Here is a 19,188-nt window from a genome sequence, read left to right as displayed (position 1 = left end):
GAGTGTTACCTTAAGGAATACTGACGTCAACCAGGTCACCTATATGAACTTTTTTAGTGGGTCGTGGCATCCCTATTGCTGGCTTGAAAAATGCTAATGCAGACCTGACTGGTGCACGTTTTGATCTCCGTTTTGAGAGACTACCCTTCTTGTATGAGTCTACGTAGCTCTTATTTATGGTGAAATGGTTGTTTTTCTGTGATTAAAAAATAAAGTACTAACAGTTGAGTTGCCCCTTTTGGAGATATATTTTGACTTGAATGTTTTTAATCTCATTATAGTTAAAGTATACATGTAAATACTATAAACCTATTATGTGATGCAGAGGTTGGAGAAACCCAAATTTAAGGACATATTTCTATGAATAATCTTGACTTGCTAAGTGAGGCTTATTTGAGCATTATTTTATAAGCAATTAAATTATTCTATACCTCTGGGCAGTTCAATTGCTGACCTACTTATAATATAGTAGCTCTTAATTAAAAAATCTTGCCGGATATAGTATTAGAATTGACTTTTTGTTTGAAATACCTGATTTTCTTAGTTTGGACACATGAATGAAACTAGGTATAGAACCCTCCTCCCCCCCTCAACTTTTATTCTGATAACACCAGCAGGAGAGATGGAAGCCACAAGGGAGTACTTTATCAGTGCCAAATTATTTGCTGCAGCAAATGGAGGCAGTTTCTGAATGTTACTTGGTGTTGATATATTTAAGGTTATATCATCACAGGACAGTGTGCCTTTACATTGTGTCCTTCACGACAGTCATGAGGCTTATATACTTTAAAGCTAATTAAAAGTAGCATAAAACATAGTTTTTAATTTGGACTTAGAACAGATTTTGAGTTTTTGCCAGAAGCTGGTTTCTATAATAACCCTCTATCACAGGCTTCCAATTCTTGTTGAATTTTTTGGTAGACAATATATTTGTGACTCAGTTTAGAAATAAATGCATGTACCTATTTCATTTTCATTTGGTGGTCTCTGTTCCAGAAAAAGATGTTAAAAATTGGGTGTAAAGGTGCCTTGTATAACTTCGTATGTGTTTGTGTTTTCCTATAGCACAATTTTTCTGAATGTAGCAGAGCTCTTTATTTTTAGATCTCGTATTGTTTGCTTAAAATAGCTATATTTTATTCTAGTCACATACATTATAAAAATGAAGGAAGGCTTTTCATTAAATAATAATTAATTAAGGCCCTGTGTGCATGTGTGTATTATGATGGTTAAATTGTAAAATATGTGGTTTTGCTAAATAAAAAATTTGTTTTTTTTTCCCGACCTTACCGTTTCCAAACTTATTCTGTTTTTCTACATTGATAAAAAATTTTAATTGAAAATAATTTATATCAATTCTTCAGGTGTTTTAGGGTAGTGGTCCTCAACCTTTTTGGCACCAGGGACCGGTGCTCCTTTGAGAATCTAATGCCTGATGATCTGAGGTGGAACTGAGGTGGTGATTCTGGCTCTGGGGAGTGGCTACAAATATAGAGGGAGCTTAGCTCTCTTGCCTGCTGCTCACCTCCTGCTGTGCGGCTCAGTTCCTAACATGCTGCAGACTGGTATCAGTCAGTGGCCCAGGAGTTGGGACCTCTGTTTTAGGGGGTGGTAGTAAATTAAATGATAAGAGAGTAGTAGTCATTTCTAAGGAGTGATTAAGGGCACAATACACATTTAGATGACGTATTTAGGAATTGTTTTTTATCTTGTTGAGCGTTGTTCACTAAGGGTTGTAGATATTGGGGGAATTGGGCTGACATCCCATAAATAACCAGGATTGATATGGAATATCTGGTGGTTTGAGAGTTGTCTGAATTTTTTCTTCCCATTCTGTGTGCTCATTGGAGAAGTGTGACTTTCCCAAAGCTAAATATTTTTTGGGTAAGTATGTAAGTCAAGAGGGGCTTTGAATTTTAATGATCTGATTATGGAGATGTTTTTGGGTCTGATCTTACCATTATCAGAAAAAAATATCACTGGCTAAAGTAAAAGATACCTATGAAAAATTTTTTTTCTTTGACTGAAACACATTATTTCCCTCTTGTCAGCTAAAACCAACAACGTGGAGAAACCCACAATGGTAGGGTGAGGTTCCAGTCTAGCATTTCCAATAGGAAGAATGTCCCTTGTTGGATCAGAACAGTGTCCCTTCAGGCCTTCTCAAAACAGACCGCCTGATTTTACTTTTCTTTGAATAGTTTTTAAGTATCTAGAAGAAAATCATGATTATAACGGAATCATTGTAACATGATGATAATGTTTCTCTTTTTTAAACGAACGTTTTAGTATTGATTCTATTTGTTTGAAAATAATAATTTCTAAGGAGTCATTTAGTTCCAGGTTTAACTTATGTATAATGTTTTAAGTTAATACATCTTAGATTGGTTGATAAAATATCTTTAGCAAATATTACCTACAGAGTTAATAGGCTTCCATTAATCAGTTTTACTACGTGTGTATTGTGTTTTTGCTAGAACTCTTTACCAGTCCTGGCAATGGAAATTCTCATTTTGGAATTTCCACCTAGATTTTCTACCGTATCATCTGTTGTCATAGTAGCAGTCTCAATTGAGAATTGTGATTATATACTTTATCAAATGACTACTTGATGAAAGCACAATTATTTTAATGGAGTTCATTCAGAATTCTGAGCCATCATTTTGCCTGGTTAGAGGAATAATTAACCAATCTATCTGTTGGATTATATATATTTTACTTTATTTCATTGACAACTGACTGTGAGGAGTCATCGGTTGTAAGACATGCCATTATTTTATGTACCAACAGGAAAGGAAAAAAGGCCTACTAGTTATAAGATGCCATCAATTGTAAGGTACAGCCTAATTTCAGAGATGTTAAAATAGGGGGTGAGGGGGGTGGCGAGTCTTAAAATCAATAAAATATGGCACATATATACATATAAGAGTTTTAGTTGGGTATTGGTCATAATCATACTATTGAAGTGTAAAGAAAACTATTAGTTATTTCTGTCAAACATTATACAGATTCATTAATCCTAGAGATCTAAAGTTGGAAAATATCAGGGATTATGTAGTCAGTTCTTTTACATATGAGGGAATTTACTATGAGAGCCTCTAGAACAGTGGTCCCCAACCTTTTTGGCACCAAAGACCAATGCTCCTATGAGAATCTAATGCCCGAAGATCTGAGATGGAGCTGAGGTGGTCATGCTAGCGCTGGAGAGTGGCTGCAAATACAGATGAAGCTTCACTTGCTAGCTTACTGCTCACCTCCTACTATGCGACCCAGTTCTTAACAGGCCAGAGACCGATACTGGTCTGAGACCTGGGATTAGGGACTCCTGCTCTAGAGTATATAACAGTTTGCAATTAATTACCTTGTTTATGAGTGTATATTAAACTTTACAAAAGAATTCATAGTAGCATTCCTTTAAATCGATATCTTTAGAGTTTCTCTGATAAATTTTATATATTCTTTTTCAAGATTACCTCATTTAACATATGATAGAGAATGATTTGGGATTTAGATGAGTTGCTTGGTATTCTAAACAAGGTACACACACAGCTGTGATAATCAAATATCACCTTAAATAGCATATAGAATTTTAAAAAGAATTGTTCCTGCTCTCAAAAAATTGCCACATTCTACCTTTGGGCATTTCTGCCCCCCAGATTTAAATTACAGTTGAAGGTTAACTGGAGCTCTGTATGGTAAAAAGGAAATGACCTAGTGGAACTGTCATGAGCGTCATCCAGCCAGCCAGCACTGGGGTATGTTTTGGCCAAATGCTTCTTAGTTACCAGTCTTGGTGCTAAAATTCAAACTGGTTCATCGTTGAGAGAGACCAAATTGAGTTGCTAGTGTAGACATTGCTGGGTGGCTAGATCAACTACTCAGAGCTTGGAGTTCCCTGAGGAGTTGGGTACAGGTACAGCAGAGCATCTGCCAACAGGTGATCTCATGGAGGTTTGAAGTCCAGTGGTCACTCAGCCTCTAGAGTGTGAGATCAGGTGCAGATTTGGGCATTGGGTGGAGACTTGATTATGTACAACACGAATCTTGATTATTGAGCCTCACCTGCAAAATCCTAGCAACCTGGGACCTACTTGGCCCGTGGGTAGGGCTGGAACAAGCCTGCAAATGGGATGAAATGTCAGTAGCTGTGAAGCTTGGAAAGATTACAAGGGCAGGGAGCCAGATTAATCTTTGGGTTTTTGTGTTTTGGAAGATTGTATCACAAATGTTTCCTGCTGTGAGTACAATTGTTACTAATAGTGAATGATTACCTTTGTAGAGTGTTTTCAACTTTTATCAAAGTGTTTTCACAGACATGTAATCTTGCTTTCACAGTAAACCTGAGAGGAATGAACTGGGTACAGTTACCCCATTTGGCAGATGAGGAAAATGAGGCTCACAGATATTAAGTAACTAACCTTAAGGTCTCTTGTTATTGGTTCTTGCTTTTTTTCACTATACTTACTATGCTGCCAGTACTTAACTCCATGTTTATTTCCAAATTTAGAAAGCATATAGTCTGTTTTCCAGCAGCTGCTGCTATCTTTAGGGGCTGCCAACATTTCGTCGCTTATCTTTTTTATTTCCCAAGTCACAGGCATAACTTTCGCTCAGTACTGAAGGGCAAAATAAGCAAAAACAAAACATGATTCTATCATGACTTAGGTTAAATTACTTTCCTCTGTTATGTTCTGTTAATAATTTGTGGCTACTCATTTCTTCAGTCTACCTTATTTTGTTTAAATCTCAGTTAATGACACTGCTGTAGCTGTGTAGGTGTCTTGTACTAAACCAAATACAAGTCCAGACAAGGAGTCCCAAATTAAAGCAGTTTAAACAAGAGTTGCCAGCATTGTTACTTGTTGACATAGCATTTGTTGGTGTCAACCATGAATGGCTGGGTTTTTAACTTTCATTTGTACCTAGAGAGCCCCTTCTGTTTTGGGGCAGCTTCCTCATATGCCTTTATGTTCCTTCTTGTCATAGTTCTCCATTTCTTTACAGAAAATGTCTTTCTAGAATTCTTCCTATGGTATGCCTCCCGCAGGGTATGGATATGTATGTTCATGGTTTTCATGTCTGTAGATTTTGCACATATATTTTTCTTCTAAAGATAAAGCATTATATAAAGAAGTAGAGTAATTATTGTTAGTGAACATTAGAATGAGTGGAATGGATAAAATTAGGCAAGCAGTCAGGAAATCTGCATTCTAGTCCAGACATTGCCCCATTACTTAACTGTGGACTTTTCACAAATCTTTTAATCATTTGGACACCTACTTACCTTATCTGTGGGGCAGAGTTGGATTAAATGATTTCTAGAGTCCCTTTTAGTTCCAAACCTCATTCAAGTTCCCAAACTGAACATAAAAGATTCTGGATAAAGGTAGGATATCTGGTAAAGCTTCCAGTGGTGAAGAGGATGATCTAAGCTTAAATTCTGTTGATAATTTTGTTATTATTGGGAATCGAATGAAAAGAGGTAAAGGCGATTGAATTTTCTGACAATTATAAAAGTCATCTGAAACCCACTCTTATTAGCTAATAACCTTTTAAGCTTGTTCCTAGTTTTGCTCACCATTGTATGCCCAACACTGAATACACCGCATGATCAGCATGCTGTATTTTGAGAATACTTTCATAAAACATTGATGGGCTTCTTGACCTATTTAGTTCATTAGGGCAGATTAACCATGTCTCATAACAACTTTAAAATTCAGGAGGTGGGAGTGGCTCTATAGTGTAGTGGTTAGCTCATCTGCTTTACACGCGGAAGGTCCTGGGTTTGCGCCCCAGGTGGAGCCACAGACCATACCCCAGGTGCACCAGGCCCCCTGAGTGCGCAGGGAGGGGGAGGGCGGCAGGCCCGGGGATGAATGCCTGAGCGTGTGGGAGGAGATGCCCCCCCTTCAGAGATCCAGTTCTTAAGGTGAAATGGCGGCATCCATAGGTCAGGGGTGGGAGCAGGGGGGCGGAGGGATTAAAGAGGGAAAAAAATTTCAGGAGGTGTAGGAACAGAAAACAAGCTCATGTTTTTTGAGCCCACACTCCGCTGTGCACTCGTTATTCAGATGAATGTTGTACAACAAGCAGGGTTGTGGTCATGAAGGGTGCATTAGCTTGGGAGTAGCAATTGGCTGCTGCACTGGGAACAAATAGAGTAATCCAAATGGGGGTGAAATTAAATGTTCTCATTAGTCCCTCTTTAGAAGAAAAAAAAGCAAGTGTGGAAACCTTCAGCAGGTGTTTTTTTTTTATTTTTTTCTTACTAAAGCTAGAATTTGTTAGAGTATTCACATCTATAAAAACCATATAGAGGTTTATATTCTGATTCAAAGCAGAGGGAACCTGTTTGCATTTTAATTAGGTAGCATAAGAACATTTATCATTTTAGATAGCATTATTATTGGTTTTGTGTTAGAAGTTGTGGATTCTTTAAAATTATGACAAGGGTAAATGTAGCCCTAATTTTTAGGTTGGATTTTGATCCTAAACAAGGCCCCATCTGACGTATTTTTAGGGAATTAACAACCTTTAAACACTAATTACCAGGTTTAGATTTGTCTCATTTAAATCTTATTTTTACATTTAGAATTTGTCTTATGTTTCAGTGCATCTCAGCCTACTGGTATAATCTTAGTTAAATTAAACAGTATTTTGTGATCTGGGACTCCTGTCAAAAATCATTATAGGAGCTAGAAAACACTGGGAGGTAAAATGAGTACATGACCTCATCTCTTATTTTGCACTAGACTATAACTTGCATTCAAGGAGACTGAAAAAAGAAAAAGAACATTTTTTTTTTCCATTAAGCTGTGATAAATGCGTTTAGTATGCTTTTGCTATTAATTCTTCTTAGCTGTTAGAATGGAGGATTTTGTTTGAAGTTTCTAAAACTAAATGCTGCCAGGATAAAGATTTCACTAGAAATATAGAGTAGAGACCAGTTTCTACCCTTTGTTATTTGATCCTGCTTGTTTAACCAGAGGAATAAAAAATGTACATCTACTGAAGAGAAATTTGTGGGCATAAATTCTTTTCTTCCTGTTTTCAAACGTATTTCATAGGTCGTTTATCTTATTTAAATATACAATAATACAGTAGACAGAATGCAACTGCTGTTCCTTTAATATGAGAACTGTGCACGTTACAATAGGTGTCACTGTTTTGCTTGGTCCAATCATGATTGGTGACTTCAGCTATTGGCTCTGAGCACTGGCTGTCTGACTCCATCTGCAGGGCTGTAATACCTACTCTCCTCCGATCCATTCACCACACACAACTTCAGCCGGCTGAACAGACTCGCGCGGCTCCAGCACATCTTGCTAACCTAATTCAGAAAACAAGTGCTGCGACTCTCTGCCTGTCATCTTTGCTCACTGTAGCATTTTCAGGTGATCTAGGAAACTGGGTTATTTTTACGAGCACGTCAGAGAAACAGGAATCATGATGGGGATGTATTTAACAGACCCAGTACTGGATAAAACTTAAAGCCAGTTTCTATTCAATATAGTGAAAAGGTCACCTTGCCTGACTGAGAAAAGAAGCAAAATATCAGCTTGTTCATTTCTGTTAACATCTTAGCTCGTGCTAGCGTCTTTTCTTTGATGTTTGTATCAATTTGGGAGCAATATCTAGCTCTAAAGAGAGACATACTGTACTCATGGTAGATGACAAGGAAAAGAACATGAAATGTCTCACCTTCTTCTTGATGCTTCCAGAGACAGTAAAGAACAGGTCCAAGAAAAACTCGAAGAAAACAAATACCAGCAGTAGCAGCAGCAGCAGTAGCAACAACAGCAACAGCAGCAAGTTGCCTCCAGTTTGTTATGAAATAATTACCTTGAAAACTAAAAAGAAGAAGAAGATGGCTGCTGATATATTCCCCCGCAAAAAACCAGCCAACTCCAGCAGCACCACTGTCCAGCAGTACCACCAGCAGAACCTCAGCAACAACAACCTTATTCCAGCCCCGAATTGGCAGGGTCTTTATCCTACCATCAGAGAAAGGTAAGTGCCCAGCCAGCATATTTACTTTAAAAGTTTTCCTGTGTTGAAGTTTCTGCTTTTATAAAATCCATACTGTATTTGAACATAAATCTTTGTTTCCTCTTTTCCCAGCAGCTTTATTGGTAATGGAAAACTGCCTTGTACCTTTTCCAAAACAGTACAGCTGTTTTCCTCTTAGATAAAAATGTTTTTGCAAGCTGTAACATTTAAGTGACAGGGGTGTGTCTATGGGCCATAGAAGATAGAAACCTTTTATTTGTCCTTAGTCTTATGAAAAGTTTGGATAACTTTTTTTAACTTTAATTACTTCTCATGTGTTTGTAATGATTACACACAGTTGTTTAGTTGGAACCTTTATTTGTAGTTTTACACTGAAGTTATTAAACTGTTGCTTAGCTTGAGAATCTTTTGTGGATTTTATATGTTGGTGGGGGTGCGTATTAAAAACGCTAGCTGATATGAATTAATGAATTGCCTCTGTTTATAGAAATGCGGTGATGTTCAATAATGATTTGATGGCAGATGTACATTTTGTGGTTGGGCCACCAGGTGGGACTCAGCGGTTGCCAGGACACAAAGTAAGCAACAGCTGCAATACTGTTTTAGTCCTGAGGTTTACAAAGAGGGACCCTCTCCATAAGCCTGGAACTTTGGGTGGGCAGCTTGCTGATGGCAGACAGTGCATGTTTCACCCAGTCACGAAGAAGGCGTAGCCTCTCCAAAGGGCTTTGGCCACGCTTAATTTTTTTCTTTGTTCCTTCTGCCCTGCTTTATATCCCGCACAAAAACATGCCCTCTTAACTCTCCAGTCATGGGAAGTTGTTGTGACTGGTTGGGAAAGTCATAATGTTTACTTTTCTCCTAGAAATCAAGTAGATAAGCTTTTTTGTTGATTTATTTCATAATGAGGAAACTTGAGCGTTATTCCGTTAAATCCTTTAGATAATTGGCAGCATAGAGATTGATTTGCCTGAACATCTATTTTATGCTTTCACAGCAAGATACATTGTACTCTGGCTTTGACAAAAAAGCTGGTATAGGTGCTCTGTGTCCACTAAAGCTTATTGTTTAGAGTTGTTTCTCTGGATTGTTTTGCTAAAAAATGCTTCAATTTAGAGCATGAAATAAGATTTCTCTTTCTCCACAGTATGTTTTAGCTGTTGGGAGCTCTGTGTTCCATGCAATGTTTTACGGAGAACTTGCCGAGGACAAAGATGAAATCCGTATACCAGATGTCGAACCTGCTGCTTTTCTCGCTATGCTGAAGTAAGCATCATTCGTATGTTTGGAAAGAGTTTGTTTATGCTGTATTTTTACTCTGCTGGTTTCACAGTTAAGTATAAGTTCTGTGTAACAGAAAAGGGAGACTGATGAAGAAAGAGAGTGCTGCTTACCTTCGAAATGTTTTTGGAGAAAACCGTCTTTCAGTGGAAAGCATATGGAATGATGCAGGCATTTATAATCATACCTTGACATGGGATTTTGGGGGCAAGTGGTATATATAGTGACTTGATTTTTAACAACTTAAAATTAAAGAAAAATAACTTTCTGGTGTAGGCATAGCTAATAGAGGATGTTCTTTCTGAAAGCGTGTGGGAAGGAGTCTTTAAAGACATGTTATATTTTTGCTTCACAGTTCTGGAAATTATATACCTTGTTTAAGTACCACCAGTTAGGAGATTTCTAAGTTTTCTAGGAGTTGTTTTGTTTCCTGTCAGCAAATATAAAACTTATTATCTGTTGAAATAATCTGATTTTTGTGTACCCACGCATACACATAATTAATTAGAAACCGTCACTCAAGAATAAGAAGCATTTGCATTTGATAGTAGAGGAGAAAATTTTGAGAGCTGTGAAGTTTCCTGTAACTTTATATGGATTTATACAGAAAAACTTTGGTAATATAGAAATGTAAAGCTGTAAGATACATATTTATCAAAAAATATTTTCTATCTCATGGTTCTTCCAGAATTAATACATGTTAACAAGGTAAATATAACCTATTTATTTGACATGTACTAGTGCTAGACAGTGATAGTTTACCATGTGGTTAAAATCCGATGATTATTCCAAATCATTTATGTAATTTTTGTTAAATCCTTATTCTAGCACACCGCGTCTATCAGAGTTCAGGGTTATCTGCTGCTGTAAGAATTTTGGTTCACTATAATAAATATGATGTTTGTTGGAAAAAATCATTCATTGGGCCAGTAAGTTGTACAATAATCCCACAAATGGTTAATGTGTTGCTATATATTGTTTGCTGCCTAATGAAAAATAGGTGGTATGGTTAGTTCTGTAACCAGGTCTAAGCTCGTACCACTCACTACACAACGGCCAATGAGTTGAGTGACAAGGTATTGAGGCAAGGAAAGCCAGCAAGCCGAGAAGATGGTGGACTAGTGTCTTAAAGTATGGAACCATCTTAAAGTATGGAACTCAGGCTTCTTTTATGTCAAGGGAAGAGGGAAACGGGAGGGCCAAGAGGTGATTGATGACTACAGACATCTGGGCACCAGCAGGGGTTGGAGGAAGATTGTGAAACTTTTTTATTCTTGGTTGACTCCAGTTGGTGTGAGTCCAGTCACAAGGTTCCCGTAAATCTGTAATAAACAATCGTTATTTTGTACGTGCTCTTTATCTCCTCAGATGAGGTAGTTTGTAGTAAGGGGCTGTTTTTGTAAAACTCAAGTTGCAAGCAGAATTCCTCTAATGATTAGCCTGTCCATATGCAAGACTAAGCAGAAGCTATTAACCTAAAAGTAATGGGAATAAAGCAAGCTTGAACAAGATGGAGTCAGAGAGGCTGAGCATTTCACTGTTATAATTCTAGAACTTAAAAGTATATAATTCTTTGCTTGCATTACAATTTTGAAATCTAATTGCTGCTGAATTAAACTTTCACAGTGGAAAATAGAGAAATTAAAGGCAAGTGAGCGTGTGAAGTACCAAGATGTCAACTAATCCACCACTTTTTAACCAACCAATACGTCATGACCTTTGTCATCTTTTAGAAACCAATATAATGGCAAGGCTTTTTTTTTTTTTTTTTTAACCCCAGTCAAGCCAGCTTTGTATATTTCACATTATCTATTGAGGAGGAGAATGCTAACCCTAGTTCAGCATTTTGACTTCACTGCAGTTGAGTAGAATATTGTGTCATTCCAGATATTATTTAAGAGTCACAGAGTTACATTCACCTGAGTCATTGGATTGGTCATTTGACAACCATCTTTTCTCTCAAATGTATTGCCTAGAATATATATTGGTACAGCAAATTAGACGTGTCCTCTATGTAAAGTGGTAAGAATCAAAAACGTACTAAAGTGCCATTTGCTGTCATGCTACAGTTGATCAGTACCTTGTTATAGCCAGGGATAGGCCAGTTTTTCCTCACACCTGCATTGTGTGTGAGTAGCCAGTATTCTGGAAAGGGGGTTGTCAAGAAAAAGGAAAGACTGCTCATTTGACAGTTCCAGAGTAAGAGCTAGAGTGCTGACTGTGCTTCAGAATCCTCCCCACAGTCCTGGTTCTCTGGTTAGAGCATCACTAAGCTGCAAATGTTTTGTCAAGCAGTCTTGCCCCACTAGTAGATGGCTTAGAGAAGAGAAAGGGCTTCCTGGGAGCAAAAATGCAAGTTCCATTGTGATTGTGGACACTTTCCTACTGCCATCATTGTGAGTTTTTTAAAATTTTTACTTTCTTATAGAAGCCATTACTAATTTCTTCTTATGTGTACTTCACTAAGTTGGAATTTAATAACTAAAGGAAAGTTTCACCCAAGTAGCCAAACACCTTAGCTAGAAAGATTAAAAAATTAAATGTTATCAGCATGTATTTTTCACTATATGTAGTTCTCACTGACTCTTGGTGAACCATAGAGTGAACCATAAAAGAAGCAGATGGTTGCTACATTTACATATCATTCTGAAAGACTGCCAGCGTCCCCCAAAACACCAAGAAGTGTTTTATCTCCTGACAAAGGGTTGTTTTATAGAATCGTAGAAATAATGCATATTTAGGCTTTCTTATTTTGTCATTTAATTAAATATACCTGAAAACAATATATTCTTCAATTCTGAAATGGAAAAAATGTGTGAAGGAAAAAAGAGAGTTTAGAGTTTTTTTAAAACCAGACACAAAGCCAATATTGGATTCTATGTAAAGGTAACTGGAAGGTAGCATTCTAGTCCATTTTTGATAACCCATTAAACTTGGAATTACTTGAAAAATATCTTATTCAGTTTCAGATTTTATTCTGTGTTTAGGAGAAATTTAAATCCTACTTAGTTAAAAGTATCAAGATGCAATTATTGCTAACATTGTAGTATTAAAGACATTTGTTTCTAACTGTGGAAAAATTTTAAAGTAACACATCTGTACATATATTGCATCTAAAACACAGGGGAGTTATTTTTTCATTAAATGTAAAATAGTACATGTGATAGAATTCTGATATGCAGTTCTTAAAGAGTTCTAGTATCTTTTTTCTTTTGAGAAGACATTATGCCCCTTGTAGAGGCTACAATGGTAACACAAAGTTAATGTCTTTAATTATACAAACTCACTGCTGAGTTGAAATATTAATTTATGATCATATTTCAGATGTTTCTTTAATCTCTAATCATTTTTGTAATAAGTGTCACCTAAGATGCTTTTCTTGGAACTAACTTGAAAAGTAGTTGCATCTTGCTGAACACACTTATTTTTCGTTTTGTGAAAATTCCTTTTACATGCTGTGTACTTTCTTTCAGATATATCTATTGTGATGAAATTGACTTGGCTGCTGACACAGTGCTGGCTACTCTTTATGCTGCCAAAAAGTACATTGTCCCTCACCTCGCTAGAGCCTGTGTTAATTTCCTGGAGACCAGCTTGAGTGCCAAGAACGCCTGTGTGCTCCTCTCCCAGAGCTGCCTGTTTGAGGAGCCAGACCTGACCCAGCGTTGCTGGGAGGTGATCGATGCCCAGGCTGAGTTAGCTCTCAAGTCTGAGGGATTCTGCGATATCGACTTCCAGACACTAGAAAGTATCCTCCGCAGGGAAACTCTGAATGCCAAAGAAATTGTGGTTTTTGAGGCAGCTCTCAACTGGGCTGAAGTAGAATGCCAGCGACAAGATTTAGCTCTGAGCATTGAAAATAAACGCAAGGTCCTCGGAAAGGCACTTTACTTGATCCGCATACCTACAATGGCCCTGGATGATTTTGCAAATGGTGCTGCACAGTCCGGAGTTCTAACTCTCAATGAGACCAACGACATCTTCCTCTGGTACACTGCGGCCAAAAAGCCTGAGCTGCAGTTTGTGAGTAAAGCCCGCAAGGGCCTTGTCCCCCAGCGCTGTCACCGTTTCCAGTCGTGTGCCTATCGGAGCAACCAGTGGCGCTATCGGGGCCGCTGTGACAGCATCCAGTTTGCAGTGGATAAAAGAGTGTTCATTGCTGGCTTTGGGCTGTATGGCTCCAGCTGTGGCTCTGCGGAGTACAGTGCCAAGATTGAACTCAAGCGGCAGGGCGTTGTCCTGGGGCAGAACTTGAGCAAATACTTCTCAGATGGTTCCAGCAATACCTTTCCTGTGTGGTTTGAGTACCCAGTGCAGATTGAGCCAGATACCTTCTACACAGCCAGCGTGATCCTGGACGGCAATGAACTCAGTTACTTTGGACAGGAAGGCATGACAGAGGTTCAGTGTGGCAAAGTGACCGTCCAGTTTCAGTGCTCCTCAGATAGCACCAATGGCACTGGGGTACAGGGAGGGCAGATCCCTGAACTTATATTCTATGCTTGAAAACATTTCCTGAAGCAGTGTGAGCTCTCAGATGCACATCTGGTTCCTACTTGCTTGATGCTTAGCTCATCTGCAGATATGTGATCAGCGCAGGTAATTTGTAATGAACGAAGCTGTAGGCAGTTTCTAATTTCTTTCAACCTTTTAATTATGTACAGGCAAAAACGCAGCATTCCGCTTTTAACTATATGCTTAAAAGAGCCAATTTCTTATTAGGGCTTTGTGGTTTTTAGAATTGCGTCTATCTATACAGCTGGGGAGGATTTGTGTTCTTTTCCAACTGCCCCATTGACTTCTCAGTTTTGTCCCTCTTAAGAAAATTTTTGGATCACCTCAAATTTCTTTTAGGGCTTTATTTTGACAAATAGAAATAAATAATTTAAAAGAATAATGACGAGTTATTTTTAAACAGAACCTTCCCTCCCCCCCCAAAAAAATAACAGATAAATCTCAGTGTACAATTTTGAAAGAAGTTTTGCTTCATAATAAGTAATAATTTAGAAAGTAGGCAGTAGTCATATTTAGCTCTTATTTCCTTTTAAATATTTTCTTCTGGGCATTGCTTTTTCTTAAATCCTCAATTCATAAGATTGTTAAATATCGAACACTGCAAAGTATCAGTGTAAAACGGGAAAATAAGAAATTGGATGTTGGTTTAGGCCATGACTTCTGCTATAAGCAGATTTATATTTTAGTTTAGGAGACAAAATATTACAGTACAGACACTTCTTTTAGAAGTAACTAAATTTAAAAATTTTATTGTCATTAGAAAAAAGTTTAGGCCTATTATTCAAACTAAAACAATTTTAAAAAGAAAACTGAAAAAAGTCCTATACTACAAATGGGTTAATTGATGGCACAATAGAATGCACAGTTTGAAAAAGCCCAAGTCTTTTTCTCCTCACTTAGCTTCTGATCCCCACCATTTGGTTGTTTTCATTAGTCATGTTGTATAGAATTTCTATGCCCTTTTTCCTATGAAAAGAGGACCAAACAGTTCTTTAGATGAATGGAAAAATAGTTTTTTAGCACTACATGTTAATGTAATATACTTTTATTCATTGATTTCTTTTTTAATCTGAAAAATACTTTACCTGTTCTACCTTGATCACATACTATTTTCTTAGTTATTTATAATTCTTTTTCCTGGGCTGCTAGAATCTGGCCTCTGGCTATCTTAAAGTGCCAACATATGCCTGCAGGGTTTTTTAAAAAATGATCTGAAGTGATATACACCTCATTATACCTAATATTTATTGCATCAGCACATCCAGCTCTCTTATTAATTTGTCCATGGATAATATAAACAAAGGAGGGAAAAGCTCATCAAAAAATTCTCCTTCACTGATGGCTGGTGATGGTTTAGTGCCTGTGACCCTGGTAGTGTCGAGTGTGTTCACTTCCAGTTGAAGTATCCATGTGTTTCTGGGCAGCTTTTCTGCTCAGTGTGATCCTGAGATGGCTTTCCTTGCCACCCAGAGTGTGGTCCCTGGCCGCCTCCTTCTCCTGCTCTGCAAGCCTGAAGCTGGCTTGTCTGGAGCCAGGGGTTAGTCCTGGGGTGGGTGTGTGTATGTGGGCACCCATGTGCACACAGGTGTGTTTGCCGACTCAGGAATTGTCTCCTCCCTGCCTGGCCAGTGAGATGTGGGACAGAAATGTATCCCCTACTGGCCCCAGTAAGGCCCCATGAGTGACTGCCCTTAATCATGTTCGCTGTGCTTCTGGGCCACTTCTTCCCTGGAGACAAGGGCTTGTTGCTTTTGGCTGGCTTCCTTGATAGAGGAGAACACTGGATTATGGGAAATGTTTTAATCATCTTTGCCATTACCTATGTCTGTTAGCATAGATGATCAAAAGCTGTTACTGGTGATTATAAATGACTACTCCCAGGACAACTTTCCAAAATTATCTCACATTTATTTATTAGGGAGATGACAGATAGTAGTTTTGGCAAAGCATCTGTAAAATAAAAATACATTTCAATTTAAAAATTTCAACAAAGGGTTTTGTTTTTAAATTATGGTTAAGCATTTCAGTAATTCATAGCTACCATACAAATTGGTAGACTATATACCTGATTAGAAGGCACTCATTTTTAAGCCAGAGGAGAAGAAACTTTAGCGTGCTTCTGTTAGCCAGCTGCCCTCCATGTGGCCAGGGACCTGCTGGGTGAAAACTGCATGAGATCTTGTGCCCTGGTGTAGAAGAACTCAATTTTATGTTAATTACTATTACTTAAAAAAAAAAAAAAAAAAAGACATCCACCACCTGATTGGCTGGTGCCAAGAGCTGTGGGTTAAATTTGAAATTGTACTTAGAATAAGAAATTTTGGATTTTAAATCCTATTCTCCCTTCTGTATTTTCAACATGGAATAAAGGCTAATGTGCTTGCTTTATTTTCTTTGGTAATCTCAAATTTTATAGCTTTTAAAACTAGAAACTATTGTTCTGACAAGGCAGGTAACTAGTGTATAAACACAACTTTATTAAACAGAATACTCTGTAGATGCTTTTCCCAATGTAGCTGGCAGTCTTTGTCGCCATTCATACTGGAACTAGGCTAGCAGTCCTAATGTTACATTCTTTAAGCATATCTTAATATAGTATTTAAATGACCTAATTTCTATATAATTATTGCACTGAACTGTCTTTTTTGTTCTTTAAGGTGTTGAAATAAGTCCAGCTAATTCAAGACACTAGCCACTTGTGCATCAGAGTGCTTGAATTTAGTAGCTTACAGCATTATTTATGAAGGAAAAATATATAAATATGAAGTACCTCATGTTGAATGTTATTGTACTGTATTTTTAATGTAACAGTGCAGATCTTGTTAGACACATGAATGTGTATAATCATGTTAAATGCCAATAAAAAGAGAATTGATTCATAGATTTGTTTTCCTTAGCATTTTCCGTAGGTCCTTGAAATAGTAAGAAACTCATTCTGGCACTTTTGGTGCCACACATTTTAGAGATGGTTTTGCAGGAGCATTTGTTTGCTAAGTATTCAGATATCTCTGATCCCTAAAGAAATAAAAATTTGAGGCAGAAGCATAAGAGAACAATGAATATGTTAATCAATTGCATTGTTCAAAACCCGACTGTTAAGTTAATGAGAGGGAATGAATAGATGCATTGATATTCCCTTTATGGAATTTGTAATTGGCTGGCATTCTGATGCTATAGTTTCTCAAATGTCTGAATCTGGCTATACTAAGGCGAGGTAATAGTGAATCACTTCTAGCTTTAGATGTAACCAGAGCTGCTTGTTCCTGCTGGGTTATAATAGTTTAAGTCTAGGAATAAAAAATAAATGTCATATGAGGATTTTCAGTATAATCGTTAATGTGCTCAACTAGTTTCCCATTATATTTCCCTATATCAAGTACATATATATACACACATTTATACACGATATATACACAGAAACATGTATTTCTCTGCAGCTCTCTGTTGCTTTTGTGGTAGAGTTTATTATTCAATCCTGTATAAATGCTTAACCATTTCATCTACTCAGGATTTATTTTATAGTATATTTCAAAAGATTTTTGGAATTTTTCCAAAGAGTAAGGCAACTGGAGGTTCACATTCTCATCAGCTTAATTACAGATACAACCCAAATTGCAAAAATCTTTAATCCAGGAAAGTCTTAGCCATTCTTTCTTTATAGTTGCTGTTTAAATTAAATCCACATATATTTGTTTTCAAAATCCCAAGACAATTGGAAATTCTCTTTCTCTTTTTTTGGCACTTAGGGTCAACCTGTCATTGAAATAACACTTTCTTCCCAGTTGACTCTATGGCTAACCTACAAAAGCTGTGGACTTAAACTTGGGGAAAAAATCAAAGGTGGAAAGGTATTCCTGGGGAACTAAACAGTTAAGAAACCCAAAGGCTGAAACAAGCAAGTAGCCCTGAAGTCCTATGGTTGTGAGTGTCTGTTAGAGTAGGCCCTTGTCTGCCTTTGAAATGCTTCAGTAGAAGATGACTACACTTTTGATTTCTAATTAATACACTTCAACATTTTTCGGAGTCATTTATATTTATTGACCTTTGCTCAACACTTCTTTTTTAGAATATATTTTTTCACAAAACTAAAACGGGCAAACTTTCAAAAATCGAATTTTCTCATTTAACCGTAACCAACATAAGCAAAACAACTTTTTACAACCAAGACATTGTCAGGTCAATGAGATGAAAATATTTGTGAGGAAGAGATAAATATAATGGTTGACCCTGTCATATACCAAGCAGTCAATGTAAGTCACTAGCAACTGCAGACCCATCTCTGAAGAATCTTTGGGCACATTTTCCCAACTTGGGCATGTCATCTCTATTGTATCTTCTGAACCTTTTTTTTGAGAGAGGGCGGTGGGGACGGTGTAATTCTATTTATGCAGACCTTAGCTATACTTAGAACCATCATTTTCTATTTGCCTGTTTACCTGAATGTCCATTGGCCAACAATTTCACTAGGAGATGATGACATTTCATATTCTGAGATCTAAAAAATTCCTAACCTCAAGATACATACTTCAACAAAACACCCACTCTTGACTTTGTCAAATCTGTACTTGAATCTGTGTACAGGATGTAATTAAAGTTACCTATTAGACTACTAGTACTTAAACATTAGTTTATTCCTACTGCCTTCTCCTTAAGCTGTTCTTGTTCTTGGTAATAACCAGCCTAAGTGATAACGGAGGAAAGTGTGTGTTAGACCTCCAAGGATGATGTCCTTTTTTACTTCAGAATTAAGGCATACTTGTTTTTTATTTTTATGACTTTGGTGACTAGTTTTACAGACTATCTCTTATATTAGTTTGTTTTAGAGGAGTGAAATACCTGAAGAAAAATTTAAATAGGCCATACTAGTGGCCTGGTTAATTTTAACTTGAAGTGCTGCAAAAAAATTTTATGAGCAGCATATAGCATAAAGACTTACGTGAAAAACCAGGAAAGTCTATGAGATAATATTTTGATATGTAGCAGTCTTTACTGTGGCTATACAATTTGCATTTTCCTCCATAAACTGCTATATTCAAAATATAGTCAAAAGAAAATGACTATTTTAAAGAAACTAAATAATCTTTCAAAGCCTGAAGCAAAGGTATCACTTTTTTCTGTATAGTAGAATACATAAAAATGTACTTTCGAGAGACATTCTGTGTATCTTACGGAATGTTCATATTTGTGCTTGTCTTATAAATATATCTAAACTTTATTCCAGCATTCCTTGTAATAGCACTGAAACAAACAGTATACCTGCGTCTTAACCAATTCAAAATAAAAATTCCAGTTCTGAGAATATTTGGAGGCATTAATAAGCTAAAGAATAATGTTTTTTGAATAATTTAGCTCCGCAGAAAGGGAAAAAAAAAAAAGTGGTCT

The 19,188-nt window shown here is 37.1% G+C and overlaps 1 protein-coding gene across 3 annotated transcripts in view; it reads left to right on the top strand.

The window, feature by feature from the left end:
* Positions 1-16,687, top strand: part of BTBD3 (BTB domain containing 3) — a 21,160-nt gene extending 4,473 nt beyond the window's left edge. The window contains exons 2-5 of one of the 3 annotated variants that reach the window (XM_006921586.3): positions 7,722-8,010; positions 8,498-8,588; positions 9,158-9,276; positions 12,765-16,687. In XM_006921586.3, coding sequence (XP_006921648.1) covers positions 7,722-8,010; positions 8,498-8,588; positions 9,158-9,276; positions 12,765-13,797 — 1,532 coding nt within the window. In that variant the 3' untranslated portion in view covers positions 13,798-16,687. Of the gene's footprint in view, positions 1-7,648; positions 8,011-8,497; positions 8,589-9,157; positions 9,277-12,764 lie in introns of those variants that run through there. The other 2 variants (XM_006921587.2, XM_025039887.1) reach the window with 2 other exon arrangements.
* The last annotated feature ends 2,501 nt before the right edge of the window (positions 16,688-19,188 follow it).

This window comes from Pteropus alecto, unplaced genomic scaffold (assembly GCF_000325575.1).
Source record: "Pteropus alecto unplaced genomic scaffold, ASM32557v1 scaffold45, whole genome shotgun sequence".
NCBI lineage: Eukaryota > Metazoa > Chordata > Mammalia > Chiroptera > Pteropodidae > Pteropus > Pteropus alecto.
Note: the sequence above shows the minus strand (reverse complement) of the source record. Positions and strands in the feature narration are given on the sequence as shown.